The sequence below is a fragment of the Pongo abelii genome, chromosome 13, assembly GCF_028885655.2.
Source record: "Pongo abelii isolate AG06213 chromosome 13, NHGRI_mPonAbe1-v2.0_pri, whole genome shotgun sequence".
In the NCBI taxonomy this organism is placed as follows: Eukaryota; Metazoa; Chordata; class Mammalia; order Primates; family Hominidae; genus Pongo; species Pongo abelii.
Genome location: NC_071998.2, coordinates 79,717,588 through 79,730,873, shown reverse-complemented (window position 1 = coordinate 79,730,873; position 13,286 = coordinate 79,717,588). Strand labels below are relative to the sequence as shown.

At 46.6% G+C, this 13,286-nt stretch overlaps 1 protein-coding gene across 5 annotated transcripts in view; it reads right to left on the bottom strand.

The window, feature by feature from the left end:
• The window catches only part of ROR2 (receptor tyrosine kinase like orphan receptor 2), a 222,218-nt gene that overhangs the window by 52,432 nt on the left and 156,500 nt on the right, over nucleotides 1-13,286 (bottom strand). For all 5 annotated transcript variants that reach the window (XR_002916289.3, XM_024252698.3, XM_063714274.1 and 2 more), the window contains one exon: nucleotides 779-856. Coding sequence is in view for 1 of the 5 variants with exons in the window: in XM_024252698.3 (XP_024108466.1) it covers nucleotides 779-856 (78 nt within the window). In the remaining 4 variants the exon portion in view is untranslated. The remainder of the gene's footprint in view (nucleotides 1-778; nucleotides 857-13,286) is intronic.

The window sequence follows — 13,286 nt, the reverse complement described above, 5'->3', positions numbered from 1 at the left end:
AATAGTGTCTTTATGAGAAGAGAATCAAACAGACCTCTCTCCACCGTATGAGGACACAGCAAGGCGGCGGCTGCCTGCAAGCCAGGAGGAGGGTCCTCTCCAGAACCCAACTGTGCTGGCACCTTGATCTTGGACCTCCAGCCTCCAGAACTAGGAAGTGTGTGTGTTGTTTCAGCTGCCCGGTCTGTGGTGCTTGCTAAGGCAGCCCGAGCTGACTGAGACAGGCTATCTGTGGCGATGAGGTGACACTATATGCATTAGCAAACACGTCAGTTCCTCAAGCCACAGGTCTGCATCCGGGGGAAACTTGTTCTATTCACCCTATAAATCTATGGTGCATTCCAGCGAGGTGCGCCAAGTAAGCATGGCTCTGACCACAGGCCCAGGGGAAGAACTGAAGCCACAAGACAGAATTCCAGGTGGCTGGGAGGAGGAGGGCCGTCTGCCCACTGAGACGTACACACACCTCTGGCGTCACATGCAACAGGAATCCAGCTCCTAAGACTCCGCTCAGGCCCTTTCCCCATCTGCCAGGCCGCCATCTGTCCACCCACGCCTCCCTGCGTGTCACCTCCCACCTGTGGCCCCAACAGGCCCGCCATGCCCTCCAAGTCAAGAAACACAGGAATCAAGGTGGCGTTCCACCATACCCACCACCAGGGGGCAGCAAGGGGCCAGAGGACCCCCAGTGCCTTCCTTCAGGCAGTGGCAGTGCAAGATGAGCCTCAGCACAGGGCATTCAGAGAACATGGGAGAGCACCTGCATGTCCTAGCTCACCTTTCAGAGTTGGAATCGGGCCGTCCTGCCCATCAAGGGGTCCTAAAGGGTCGTTCGGATCCAGAACCTCCACTTCACCTGGGAAAAAGAAACCAGGATAGGTATTAAACAAGTTTTCCTTTCAGGAGCCTTTAATTTGCTTCTTACGCAAAGACAACGGCATTCTAGCAAAACTACCCAGTATTTGTAGAAAACACAGAGGGATAAGACATTATGGTAACCTCTAGAGGGATTTTATAGTGATATAAAGATACGATGTAACAGTAAAAGTGATTTTGAAGCTTATCCCAAGAATAGCAAATGTGGGGGCTTCGCAACACAGGTATGGAAATAAGTCAGTGGAGCCTGGGCTTCATTTAGAGAGGGACAGAGAGCGGGAGGGAGAGGGAGAGAAAGAAACCTAAGCACTGGCTGGCAAAATCAAACACTTCTGTGGCCAGATGCCGCAGGCTGCCCTCCAGATGGAGGTCCTGGTAATTGGGTAATAAATTCAGAGTTGGAGAATTTCTTAAGCAACTCATTCCCCTCCCCATCCCCAGACCCACTGGCAGCAGCCAAGTACCCACCCCACAATGTAAAGGACATAAATGGGCGCTGTGGCTTTTCACTTCCATTCTTCCTATCATTTCTAGTCCAAATTTACCCGTCCCCAAAATCCAAGCCCTGAGCCATCTTTCATAAAATGTCCATGACCAGCCATTTAGAAGAAAAGTTTCTATTCTCTAAGTCTCCCTGCAAACCATACACCTCTCCTGGGGCAATCCTCCCATTCTTCCTCGGGTGTTTTACTAGTCCTCAACAATAGGTAAACCACATGGGGACAGCCGGTGCTGCACCCCTGGGGGAGGACGAGTGGTCCCATCATGGAAACCCAGACAGAAGCACCTCCTGCTACAGAACAGAGGCTGGCATCAGCTATGCAAGGCAGTCCATGGACTTCTGCTGAAGTATTAAAGACTTCAGTTTGGATTTGAAATTTTAAATCAGCACATTACACACACCATCACTCAGCACTGTTTAAATGTAGAGAGACCACATGAAATCAAACATACTTGCACTATATACACACATCGAAAAAAGACATAAAAATTATTAACTGCTTAGAAATTGACAAATGGTGTGAAACACTCAAATAAATACATACCCCAAAGAAAAATAAGCTTCACTAGCCCAATTTCCCTGTGGAAAAGAGTCCTAGCTCTTCCCAAGTCAGCTTCTAATTCAGAAATGGAGGCATTTTCATGCGTGGAAATTTCACTTCCTCTGCCAGTCAAATGTGGTTAATAAACTCAGCATGTCCAATCACAAGATCTTTAGAACTGACACTTTTAAGTTTCAACAAAACTAGGTTGTTATTGCTAATCTGAGAAACTAAGACACCACTTACATTTTGAAATTTTAAAGTGTTATCTTCCTATACTACATAGTTTGGGCTCACTCCAGATACTGCAGCCTTCTAAAGTCGATAAGCAAAATGTGACAGGAAGTATGTGAACTTGTAGGATGGGTACAAGTGAAAACAGGGCTCAGTGTTTTCAGCAGAACCCAATAGGGTTTCTCCTAACCCGTAAAAAGAGCTAAGAATACCACCTTTCCTCCAAAATAAACAAAACATGGAAACAATAACAACAAAACTGCCACACACACACACACACACACACACACCATCATCATCATCATCATCAAAATGTTATTATTAGTTATCTGGAATTATAGGTAATTTAAATTTCTTTTATTTCAATTTAAATGGCTCTACTGTGAAAAAGTATCAATTTTTTAATGGTGTGTGAGATATAATTCACACACTATAAAATTCACCATTTTAAAGTGTGCAATTGAGTGGTTTTCAGTACATTCTCAAGGTTGTGCAATGATCACCACTATGAAATTGCAGAACATTTCATCATCTCCCTAAAAAACCTCATTCCCATTAGCAGTCAGCCCCCTGCCAACTCTATCCTGTCTCCTTCAGCCCCTGGTAACCACGAATCTGCTGTCTCTATGGATTTACCTATTCTGGACATTTTCTATAAATGAAATCATATAATATGCAGTATTCTGAACAAGCATCAATTTTATAATTATACTTTTCAAAATGCATGCCCTGTAGTAGCAAAAAGAAAAAAAAGAAGAAAGCATGCTGTACCACAGGATTAATAAACAAGGCCATTAATTTGGCTCACTCAGACCACTTCCCAGACTCGGGGGGTCTGGCTCCACAAGGAGAAGGGGATGTGGAAAACATACATGAGGCCGCAGAGATGACTGAAGTATGAAAGGGAGGAACTACCCCAAAATGCCAGAGCTACTAGGATTGCTGCTCCCAAGGTGGGGCAATTTAGGAGCAGCCAGACTGGCCTGGTGGGGAGACCTGCACATGCCCCAACTCCTGCTGCACACAAGCCAGGAGGAATGGCTGGCGACTCGGAGGATCAGGGAACGCTTTCAACTTGGCCAGTTTAGGGGCCACCACAACAGATGTAGCAATGGGTACACATACTGAGCATGTGCTTCTGCACCTAATGGGCTATCATCGTTCCTGACCGAATGACTTTGTGACAACCTCACAACACCACAACCTGCCTCGGTGGTGACTGCCAACCCGATATGGCTGGTGACTGATCACGGTCGTGCACCCTGCAACATCTCCTCAGTACCTGCCCTGAGTCGTTCTTTACATAAAGGCCTGTTCGGTTTTCACCTGGCGCAGGCACTCTTGCACCCCAGCTAGATGATGAGCTCAACAGGCAAGGTCCCTGTCCTCGTTAGTTGCCTGGATTTAGCTGGAGGAGCAAGAGAGAGGCCACGTGGCCTTCTGGGCCATCAGAAAAGAGATTCTGAGAGGAGATTAATCTGTCCTGACTCTTCAGGGCTTCAATATATTTTTCTCCTGAAAATGAAGACACTACTCTAGCCAAACCCACACATCCTTTGTTTGGGTAAAATGCTCGTAAGTGTGCCCTACATGACCATCAAGAATGTCATCCGTATGACAGGCGCAGTGCCCTGACTTTTCTCCGCTGGACCTGGGTCATTTTCACTGTAAAAACATCACAGAGTGGTGAGGTGAAGCCAGAGGGAAACTCAACCCTTGGGTAGGTGAGTAGGGGAGTAGTGATTTATAAGCTTCTTTTAGTTTTTTTGATACTTTTTAAAGAGAGGAAAACATTCAATATGAAACAAAAATTTAAGTGTGGCTGGTATAATGAAATGACACATTCAATATCTAGTTTTATCCATGTCAAAAACACACAACACTCTAGAAGCAAAGACTAAATATAACGTGGTATCCTGGTCGGGACCCTGGAACAGAAAAGGGATATTAGGTAAAAACTAAGGGAAAATGAATAGTGTGAACGTTAGTCAAGAATAATGCACCCATATTATGGGGCAAATGTACCATGCCAAGGTAAGGTGTTAACAATAGGGGAAACTGGGTGTGGGGTGTGTGGGGGCTCTATGTACTGTCATCACAACTTTTCTGTAAATCTAAAACTAAAGTAAAAAGTTTACTGAAGAACAATTACACATTTCCATCACCTTGTTCAATCCCTTAAAACCAAGGCTCACGGGTAGAACTGCATAAAACACTCTACCTCCAAACATTTAAACATTTTTTTTTTTTTTTGAGACAGAGTTTCGCTGTTGTTGCCCAGGCTGGAGTACAGTGGTGGGATCTCAGCTCTCTGCAACCTCTGCCTCCCGGGTCCAAGTGATTCTCCTGCCTCCGCCTCCCAAGTAGCTGGGACTGCAGGTGCCCACCACCACGCCCAGCTAATTTTTGTATTTTTAGTAGAGGCGGGGTTTCACCATGTTGGCCAGGCTGGTCTAGAACTCCTGACCTCAAATGATCCACCCACCTCAGCCTCCCAAAGTGATGGGATTACAAGCATGAGCCACTGTGCCACCGTGCCCGGCCAATACTTTACATTCTTAATGATGCAATCCCTGGTAAATGGCCTCAAAGCCGAGTATGCACCCTAACCCTATGAACAGAATCTGACACAGATTCACTGGATTTAATGTTATTCAATGATTTATACAGCATGCTGGCAAATATTTAGAAATTAAAACATTTTGGAAAATGTTGGATTTTTTAGCTGAGTCCTACAGGAATTGTCATTGGCATGGAGACATCAGCTCTTAAGCAGGAATTTGTAGCATATTCTTGGAAGCACTTTATGAATGTCTTGTATATTCCAGGCTGAACCAATTGGTGTCTACAGAATGGCCAAAGTGAAAGGGTTCACTGTTGATAGGGATGATGCCTGGTTGCTGTTAGAGAGTCACATTACGCCTGCAATAGCTGGAGGTGCAGATTCTGAAGAATTAGAAATTATACAACCAGGCCAGGCACAGTGGCTCATGCCTGTAATCCCGTCACTTTGGGAGGCCAAGGCGGGTGGATCACGAGACCATCCTGGCTAACACAGTGAAACCCCATCTCTACTAAAAATACAAAAAATTAGCTGGGCGTGGTGGTAGGCGCCTGTAGTTCCAGCTACTCGGAAGGCTGAGGCAGGAGAATGGCGTGAACCTGGGAGGTGGAGCTTGCAGTGAGCCGAGATCACGCCACTCTACTCCAGCCTAGGCGACAGAGCAAGACTCCGTCTCAAAAAAAAAAGAAAGAAATTATATAACCAACAAACAAAACTCTTCTGAAAACCTTCTTTCAACACGGACCTCTGACGTGACACTTTGATTTATGGCATCAACAAGATAAGATAAATTGGCCCGGCGCAGTGGCTCATGCCTGTAATCCCAGCACTTTGGGAGGTCGAGGCCTCGGGTGGATCACCTGAGGTCAGGAGTTTGAGACCAGCCTGGCCAACATGGTGAAACCCCATCTCTATTAAAAATACAAAAATTAGCCAGGCGTGGTGGCAGGTGCCTGTAATCCCAGCTACTTGGGAGGCTGAGGCAGGAGAATCGCTTGAATCTGGGAGGTGGAGGTTGCAGTGAGACAAGATCACACCATTGCACTCCAGCCTGGGTGACAGAGCGCGACTCCATCTCAAAAAAGAGATAAATTTGTATCTGCAAAGTAGCAAGCACATCTGTTCTGATTCCCAGGCTCTACCTCTAGTATCACAATCCTTCTCTCATTAACAGCAGTCACACCATTAAGCAAGCATTTATTAATGACGTTTCACCTATGCCCTTGGATTTGAGTCCATGGTGCTATTCTGGTTTTGATTTGCGTTTCTTTTAAACATGCTTTGTTATTCAGACTGTTCATCCATTCATCTCTTCACCTGTTGATCTGAATAGGTATGCTTACTGTGATGCAATTAGATGCAGTCTTCAGAATGTTCAGACAACTTCAAAGCAGCCTCTTTTTTGTATTTTATTCACCAGAGCTTGGCATTCTTGGATTTGGTTGTCCTCATGCGAAGGTATAATTTGCAGGATGTGTGAAAGAACAGAAGTCACGGCAGGGAAAAAGCACAGCCTGAGAAGGTGACGGTGCTGCAAACCAGACACCCCCTGAATGAATGGCAAGGACAGATTTCACAATGAGCTACGCTGCGAGCAAACTCTGTGCACCCACTGGCCCACTTGCACGTGCAAATGTCACTCGTGTTCCAGAACAACTACTCAGCTCAGCAACATGTCAGATCGAAAACACCCATGGTGCTAGAAAGGCAACAGTTAAGGAAGAAAAGTTAAAAATTGGGAAGGAGCAGCGTATATAGTCCTGAAAGGGTAAGGCCGTTATTAGTCTGGGACCTGGGTCAGGAGAAGTATGTCAATAGCAAAGAGCCTTGAGACTGTTTCAGGGAATGCTCTTACTAAGACACTGCACCCTGTGTTTTAATTGCAGCTAGAAAACCAAACAGCATTCCAGGTGGGCTGCCAGTACCTAATTGGTAGTGGTCTTAACAGTCTGTAATTTTTTATTTTCATTATTTCTAACTTTGAGTTGAGTAAATACTAGCCTCTGGTCTTATATTCCTTTAAGGGCTGGCTTAACTCCTTTGGAAATAGGGAGTTAAAACTCATCAACTTGAAAACGGAGTAACCGTTTCACCAATTTGAACTTTGCTTCAATTCCACTTCTACAGCAAACGTATTAAACCCCCAAGTGAGTCAATGTACCAGCCCAACTCCCTTCAATATTGCCTTCATAAAGCTCTACTTTCTGTCTCTGACAGCCCCCAGAGCCCCCAACAAAAGCCCACTGTCAGGGGCCAAAGGAACATTTAGCTGAAGGGGGAGAGAGGCTGCTCAGGCGGCTGAATTGAGGCCTTTCACAGACCTTCTCTCTTCCCAGCATCCACAGCCCTGGCAGCGGTGAGCCCAGCGGGGCTGGGAGGCCAAATGCCGCACCTCCACCCCCACCAGATACAGTGAGAAGGTGAGGTCCCCACTCTGTGACAGGGAGCTGAGGCTTGCTTTCTCTTAAGTGGCTGCTTGTTTCTGCACCAAAACCAGCAGAAAAGGAGCAAACAGAAATGCTAAGTAAAGGCTCCAGGTTTATTGTATCTTTTCATCTAGTTTCAAGGAAGTAGCTCTTGAATATTAGTTATTCCCATGTATACAAAAGGTTACTTTGTCACCTTGAATCTCTGCAAAGTTTTTAATTAAAGGGAGGGATGTAAAAAAGAAAAAAAACAAACCACCCTGATTAGAAAAGAAACTGCATTATCCTTTGGCAGCGAAAGCAGATGTCTTCCATTTGCTTAAGGCTTTTCAGGGGTGTCCAATCTTTTGGCTTCCCTGGGCCACACTGGAAGAAGAATAATTGTCTTGGGCCACACATAAAATATACTAACACTAACGATAGCTGATAGCAAAAAAAAACAAACAAACAAACAAAACCCTCATCATGTTTTAAGAAAGTGTACGAAGTTGTGTTGGGCTGCATTCAAAGCCGTCCTGGGCTGCATGTGCCGCGGGTTAGACAAGCTTACTTTAAGTTAAGGCCAGGTCTGGAGCAGGCTCCACCTCCATCAACCAGGAATCCACGTCCCAGGCCATGTAGCCAGAGGCTAACCCAGAGGGGGTTCAAAAGCAGAAGATTCTCTGGCAGCCAGAATTTGCTTCGGAGTCTTGGAATCAAACAGGGGTAAATGTCTGCTATGATCACAGGAAGTAGCAGTGATTCTTTTTAAGGCAGCTTCTGTGTTGGTTTCCTAAGGCAGCCACAACAAAGCCGCACAGATGGGGCAGCCTAAACAATGGAAACGCCTTGTCTCAGTTCAGGAGGCTGGAAGGCCAGGATCAAGGTGTCAGTAGGGCGGGTTCCTTCTGGGGCCGGGAGAGAGGATCTGCTGCTGGTCACTCCTTGCTGGCAGACCATGGCTTCTCCTTCCATCTCCTCATTGTCCCTCCATGCACACCATCTTTCCGTCCAAATCTCTCTTCTTACAGGTCACCAGTCCCATAGGATGAGAGCCCTGATGACCTCCTTTTACCTTAATTACCTGTGTAAAAACCCAATCTCCAAATAAGGGCACATTCTGAGACACAGAAGACTAGGACTCCTGTGTTTCTGTTTTCGGGGACACAATTCAACCCATAAAGGGAAGCATTATTTGTCTTCAAAACTTAGTGCTGACTTGAGAATGACTCACACAATGGCAAGGCTCAGCCTGACAGTGAGTGCCTCGCTGAGAAGGGATGGATAGGCTCTCTGGGCTAAGTACAGGTGTGCTGGGACTGCTCGCATGCCCAGGAACTGCCAACTTGTTAGTGACTCTAGTGCCCCAAACGCCTCCCTTCTGAGGCCAACACTCACTTATATGGAAGCCACCTCCAACCCTCACAGCCATCTGCTGAGACCGGCGATCCTCCCACTTCACCCCTCCAGGGTTTCAGTTGCAGCTGCAGCCCCTCCCTAGGCCTAGTCTTGTGCCCACGTGAGCTTTTCAGCTCTTACCTCCTTGGCTGACATTTCTTTTTCTCATAATATTTACACCAATGCCACTCCACGGCTCTGCGAGCCTGGAGGGCACACCAGGGATGGAGGTGGTACTGGCCTTCTGCAGCCTGACTGCTGTGGGTAACGACCCTGTTCAGCATTCACACAGCCCCCATTCCACGCACATCGTGCTCACAACCTCCCCACTCCACTGCCCATGTCTGGATCTTTTCCTGCCTCTACCCGCTTGCAAGTCTGTCCTCCTCCCCAGTCTTCTGAATGGAAAAGCTTTCCCTCTCTTTCCATCCTGACTCCTTGAGGGCTTGCTTTAAATAACACCAGAACACCCACAACTCCCAAACCACCTGTCCAGGCCAGACCGCTCCCCTGAAAGCCAACTCAGAAATCCCACCACCTGCTCACACCTCCGCTTGCATGTCCAGGAGACACCATGCTTGACCTGTCCACACCACAGCCCGGCCTCCCGTTATACACCTGCGCCCTGCAGGGCTGCCCAGCTGCAACAGTGCTGACTCCACCCCTGCTCCTGGCTAAGGCCACAAGGCTGGAGTTCGCCTTGACTCCTTTCCTCTCAAATCCCACACCCAATCCATCACAAAATGCTGTTTGCTCTATCTGCAGAACGTATCAGGACCTGCCCTTCTAACATGCTGTGGGCGACTGCAGCACCCCCCGGCCCCCACCTGCTCTCCATGCAGCAGCCACAGGAAGCCTCTCAAAGGGGCTTCAAACCCTGTCACCTACAAAACATGGGTGAAGCTCAGACACATCAGGTGGGGTGGAGGAAGCCAGACACAAAGATGTGTGCTGTGCACTTCCACTCACACTAAGTTCAAAGACAGGCAGACGTCATCCGTGGTGATGGCAGTCAGAACACAGTTGGCTTCAATGCCTGGGTGGGAGCAGGTTGCTGGGAGTTGCTGGTGTGGCTGCTGTTAGGTGGGTGTATATACCACGTTAACATTCATCAAACTATACACTGGCAATTTATGTACTTCTGTAGATGTAAATTACATTTACAAAGTTTACCGAATTTTAAAAAATCTTTCTCATACAACACTACATCCTTGAGCGAGGCCCTCCCTGGCCCTACTCAAAATGTCAAATACTTCCCTCCACATGTACACATACAGTCCTAACCTAACCACTCCCAACTTGCTTTTCCCTTAATGCCTTCCATGAGGCAACTGGCTGTTTATTTTTCTGTCTTGCCTTCATGGGGCCAGGAGATTCTATCTGTGTGCTCACTGCCACCCCCAGCACCTGAAGAGCAGCATGCAAGTTGCTCATTAGGTGGATGAATGAATGAATGAATGAACGCTCTTGTACTCAGTACTTTCCAGCATCTTCCCACTTGCTCAGAGGAAAAGCTAGCTCTCTTTACTAGCCCTACACACACGGACATGGGTACACACACGTATACACACACACACAGAGTTTGCTCCTGGGGTGGCGTCCACTCCTCATCTCTCCCTCCCTCAGCTCCAATTCCAGCCGCTCCCTTGCAGTTTGCATTTATTCTTTCCTCTGCCTGGAAAATGCTTCCCCATATGTGCATGTGGTTTGCCGCCTCACTTGTTTCAGGGTCCCTGTGCATATGGTTCACCTCTCACGTTGTTTCAGGCCCCTGTTTCAGTGTGAGTTCCTACACAAGGCCTCCCCTGGACAACCTGAAGCCTACTTAGCCCTACTCTCAGACTGCTGTCTTCCTTGCTGTATTTCTTTCCAGAGCACTGTGTGTGCACACACGCATCTGGTTCACCGTCTGTCTTTGCATCAGAATGAAACTCCAGAGTCTAGGTGATGGTCGTCTGTCCCACCCCTGAAATAGAGCCCAAGATGCACTAGGCACTCGAAAAATATCTGATGAGTAAACAAATACTTTGGTGACCACCATCATGTTCATTTTGCACGAGGAGTCTCTGAGTTTTGGCTCACTGTCTGAAGGCTGGGGCCAGGACTCATATCTGCTCCAGATGTGGGGTGGTGCCTGCTACACCAGAGGCCGATGACGGTGTCACGGTTCAGAGCCCCTGCGACACATCTCTGTGGCCCTTGAGATCTGCTACAGGGCACGGGCTCCTATTCCTCCACAATGCTGGAGAGCACTGACCTGCTCCACTGGCTTTGAACCTGAAATGCCCCGAAATTCTCCAGGAACTCTGGCAGGCCCAAGGTTCCACAATCTCTCTGACAACATCCCCTTTTACATGTGCATATATATCTTTACAACTCCAAAGAAACTCCCATAACTTTAAAAACTCTACCATACACTACTCAACCATAGAAAGAGCCAACTGATACAACATACACAAGACAGAAGCATCTCCAATACATTTCACTAAGTGAAAGAAGCCAGACTCAAAAGGCAATATAGCTGGCACCAGTGGCTCATGCCTATAACCCCAGCACTTAGGGAGGATCACTTGAGCCTGGGAGTTCAAGACTATCCTGGGTAACATACGGAAACCCTGTTTCTACAAAAAAAAGAAAAGAAAAAAAAAGCCAGGTATAGTGGTGTGCATTTGTGATCCCTGACACTCCAGAGGCTGAAGTGAGAAGATCGCTTGAGCCTGGGAGGTTGAGGCAGCAGTGAGCCATGATCATGCCACTGCACTCCAGTCTGGGCAATAGAGCAAGACTCTGTCTCTAAATAAATAAATAAATAAACAAACAAATAAATGGGCAATGTACTAGAGAATCCACTTCCAGAGTGGCAGAGTGATATCTAGGATGAACTTGCTCTCTGCTGACACCAACAAAAATATGAAGTGAAAATTGTCTATTCAAGGGAACCTGCTGAACCTTGATAAGAAGGTGAGTCTGTGACCAGTTAACCTGGGCTACTCCCACTGCCCCTCCCTCCCCAGCTCAGTGGTGAAGTAGCCAAGGCCACCAACCTCGCAGACAGTGAGAGACTCTACTCTTGGAGCTCTGTGAAAAGTACTGGCCCCATAACAGAGTCAACATTTTGTCTGGACTTGCAGCACTCTGGGAAATCTCTAGATTCGCCTCAGAACTCAGCTGGGGGCGGAGGGGTAGGGAAGGTGGCTGATGGCAGATACCCCTGGGGCATTAGGAAAACAACAGCAAACTGCTGGCAACCTCAGCTGCCTAGAGCTGACTATAACTGCAGTCAACATGAGCCTGACCCTGAATTTAAAAGGAAATCCTAAAGAATTAGAGGACCTATGGAACTTCAAAAGCTCTGACACATTCCCAGGGAAGGGAAGAGGTTGTATGCATGCCCAGAAAAGACCTGGGACAGGAGAGGACACCACAGTCACTCCTCTCTGGGTGACAATGAGACCCTGTGCAATCCGGAAATGAAAGCTGAAGCCGTCTTACAAACTCCCTGAAGCTGGACAGCATGTCGTCTCCGTCTCATACAGATCCTTGATGAAAGGTGTCAGAAACACAGGCAAGGCATGTATGGAAAGGAAATCTGAACAGTGGCTGGCTAATTATATACAATTATACTGGCTCGCATGTGACCCCACAGAATCCAGGGTTTAAAAATAAAAAGAGGCTGGGCATGGTGGCTCACGCCTGTAATCCCAGCGCTTTGGGAGGCCGAGGTGGGCGGATCACTTGAGGTCAGGAGTTCAAGACCAGCCTGCATAATGTGCTGAAACCCCATCTCTACCAAAAATACAAAAATTAGCCATGCGTGGTGGTGGGTGCCTGTAATCCCAGCTACTCAGGAGGCTGAGGCAGGAGAATCACTTGAACCCAGGAGGCTGCAGTGAGCAGAGATCGGGCCACTGCACTTCAGCCTGGGAGACAGAACAAGACTCTGTCTCAAAATAAATAAATAAATAAATAAATAAACAAACAAATAAATAAAATCTTTCTTTTTATTTATTTATTTATTTAAAAATTAGCAGATAACTCAGTGATCACACATTACAGGAAATACATAAACCAGAGAACTAGTCAAGGAAAGCTGCCAAACTAACAGTAACAAGGCAAACACCATCAACTATCAAATGAAAAAGAAAAAGAAAAAACACAGCATCAACAACAAACTTTGAAGGGTATGGTGATTTGCTACCTGAATTGTCCAGTTTTTAACAGAGAATCACAAGACATGCCAGGAAACAAGACAGTATGTCACATGCACAGAATGGGGGGGAAGAGTGGCCAACAGAAAATGTCCCTAAGGGGCCAAGATTTTGGACTTAACAGACAAACACTTTATCAGCACCACATGCTAACCAACTGAGCTAACCAGCCATACAACAAAGACTTTAAATAAGATGTTATAAATATGTTCAAAAAAATAAAGAAAAGGATATGTGAAGAATTTTAAATTACAATAGCTTTATCTTCCTGAATAGAGAATAGTAATAAGGTGATTAAAAGCATCAAACAGAAATTCTGGAGTTGAAAGTGCCATAAGCGAAATTCACTAGACAGACTCAACAACAGATTTGAGCAGGCAGAAGAAAGAATCAGTGTACTGGAAGGCAGGTCAATAGAGATTATCTAGTCTGCAAAGAAAACAGAATGAAGAAAAATGAACAGAGCCTGAGAGACCCATGGGGCACTATCAAGAATACCAACACATACATAATAGGAGTCCCGTAGGAGAAGAGAAAGAAGGAGAAAAAAACACTTGAA